General features: G+C 34.8%; 1 protein-coding gene across 1 annotated transcript in view; it reads left to right on the plus strand.

Moving 5' to 3' along the window:
* Positions 1 to 2,264, plus strand: part of LOC104984096 (ATP-dependent RNA helicase DDX3X-like) — a 14,144-nt gene that overhangs the window by 4,784 nt on the left and 7,096 nt on the right. Inside the window, exons 4-5 of the mRNA XM_010833711.1 lie at positions 1,096 to 1,228; positions 2,188 to 2,231. Coding sequence (XP_010832013.1) covers positions 1,096 to 1,228; positions 2,188 to 2,231 — 177 coding nt within the window. The remainder of the gene's footprint in view (positions 1 to 1,095; positions 1,229 to 2,187; positions 2,232 to 2,264) is intronic.

Consider the following 2,264-nt stretch of genomic DNA (forward strand, 5'->3'; position numbering starts at 1 on the left):
GAGCACATGATTTGCTGTCATTTGTCTATATTCATAGGTAGTCTGTATTAGGTTCACTATCCAAGGCAATACATGGAATATAAAATCTAGGGAACGGAACTAAAATCCTGCCATGGAACAGAACGGAACTAAAAACATGCCATGGGGCCAAAAACATTAAAAGAACTCCTATATTATTTCTTAGGTGTCACATCATTGTTTTTAGTTACTGTAGAGTCAGATTCTCATTCCTTAGAATGTACTAGCTGAAATTGACCCCCATGTGTATTTAGTGCTTTTCCTGCCTTATTGCAATGATAGGAATCAATGCAGGGAAAGAGACAGTATCGTACAGAAGTTAGAGCTGAAATAGGTCTTAGAAATCTAACTTAGCTCTTTATTGGTAGCTAAGGCTGTTAAATTACTGGGTTAGTAGAGGCGTAAGGGAGAAGGAAAGTAACCTAATTAACTTGTAAACTATCTCTGACTATTTAATAAAATGTCACTGAAGCTAGTTAAATCCTCTGCTTGTCTTTAAACCATATACCTGTTGGGCTAATTTACCTTGCTGAATGTCTATAGCTATACCCTAGGAACCTATCTACGCTGAGTGTATCAGGATTTTCCTTTTCTAGGTATTCCTAATTCTCATCTGATAACTATGTATTGCATGTAAACAGAGCACTGTTTTTAAAAACTTTACTATTGAAACCAAGAAATACTATATTAAACCAAGCAAATTTCTTAATGTTTTAAATGAATATCACTTCAAAGAAACAGAGAGATAATGCTCTTTCCTAATAAACTCATTCATGCCTATTAAATGAAATTAAATTGTGGTGGTCATGTAACAAGACCATAGTCATTGTGTTAAAGGCAAACCTACTGACCTTTTAGAAGTTGTATTCATTCAGAACATTTTCAGACTTGATTGTTTTGTTCAGCGTATAGTGTGTTCTAGTACCATGGTAGGAATATTTCCATTGTCCCTCTGGTCCAGAGATGTGATTAGTCATTAGAGGGCTTCAAACTCAGAAACATAGAAATCACGTTTTAAAGTAGTGTCATTTTCTAATTACTACAATAAAATGAGTTTGCTTTTGTTTTTAATTGAAGGATTCTATGATAAAGACAGTTCAGGGTGGAGTTCTAGTAAAGATAAGGATGCATACAGCAGTTTTGGTTCCCGTAGTGATTCAAGAGGAAAGTCTAGTTTCTTCAGTGATCGTGGAAGTGGATCAAGGGGAAGGTAAGTGATTTATTATCTTCTTGCCTTTCTTGCATGTGTACAATAAAGCGATTTAGAAATTGGTCTGTACCCTGCCCGTTAAGCAAGATTATCTTTCCCCCTTAGTGGACCACCCGTTTGGATGTTAAGTATGTCTTTTTAATCATAGTTTTTTTATTACATCGAAATTAAATGAGAATAAGAATATGCCCTTTGGCATAATGAAATCAATTATTTTTACATTTCTCTAATTTTATGTATTCTACTTAAAAGAGTAAGTTTAGTGAATGGCCTAATTTGGTTGACATTTTTGTGGATATTCTATGACAATTTTTAAACCTTATATTTTTGATTACACAAGTGTGATGAACTGACCTCATGCGCCTAATAGCTGTGGTTAGTCCTGTGTGTCCTGCTTTTTCGAAAACAGGCCTAAAACTAAAAACATCTTAATTCAGGTAAGGATTATTTTCTACCTTTTATCCAGTCTGTCACACAGGTGAGTTGTCCTTTAAGTAGCATCCTAATGTAACCAGGACAATTGATATTTGGTGTGATACTTTGCTTTTTTCCCTCTAACACTAAAAATATTTGGATGAAAACATTTAAAGGTGTAAGTTAATGTGCTGGTTTCACATATAAGACTGATTGCCCCAAGGGTTTTTATTTATATATTTATTGAAGTGTAGTTGCTTTACAATATTATGTTTCAGGTACAAAGATTTGATTCTTGATTTCAACATGTATGAGGACTGTATCGGCTATATAATAATAAAGGAGGATACTGAATTTAGAAAATAAAGCTATATAAATGGTATAGTCTGGTTAGAGGGCCTTATTTGTCAAGTAAAAGTAAGCCGGAATTGGACTGGTGACATCCTTGAAATTAGCCATAATGAACCTTTCTCCAGGTACAGTTCTAGTGGTAGGAATCTAATAATGGTTAAATAAGATTTTGATTAATTGCTTGTGCTGTTCAGGTTTGATGATCGTGGACGAGGTGACTATGATGGCATTGGCGGCCGTGGGGGCAGAGGGGGGTTTTGGAAAAACGGAC

Source organism: Bison bison, unplaced genomic scaffold, assembly GCF_000754665.1.
Source record: "Bison bison bison isolate TAMUID 2011002044 unplaced genomic scaffold, Bison_UMD1.0 scf7180017863871, whole genome shotgun sequence".
In the NCBI taxonomy this organism is placed as follows: Eukaryota; Metazoa; Chordata; class Mammalia; order Artiodactyla; family Bovidae; genus Bison; species Bison bison.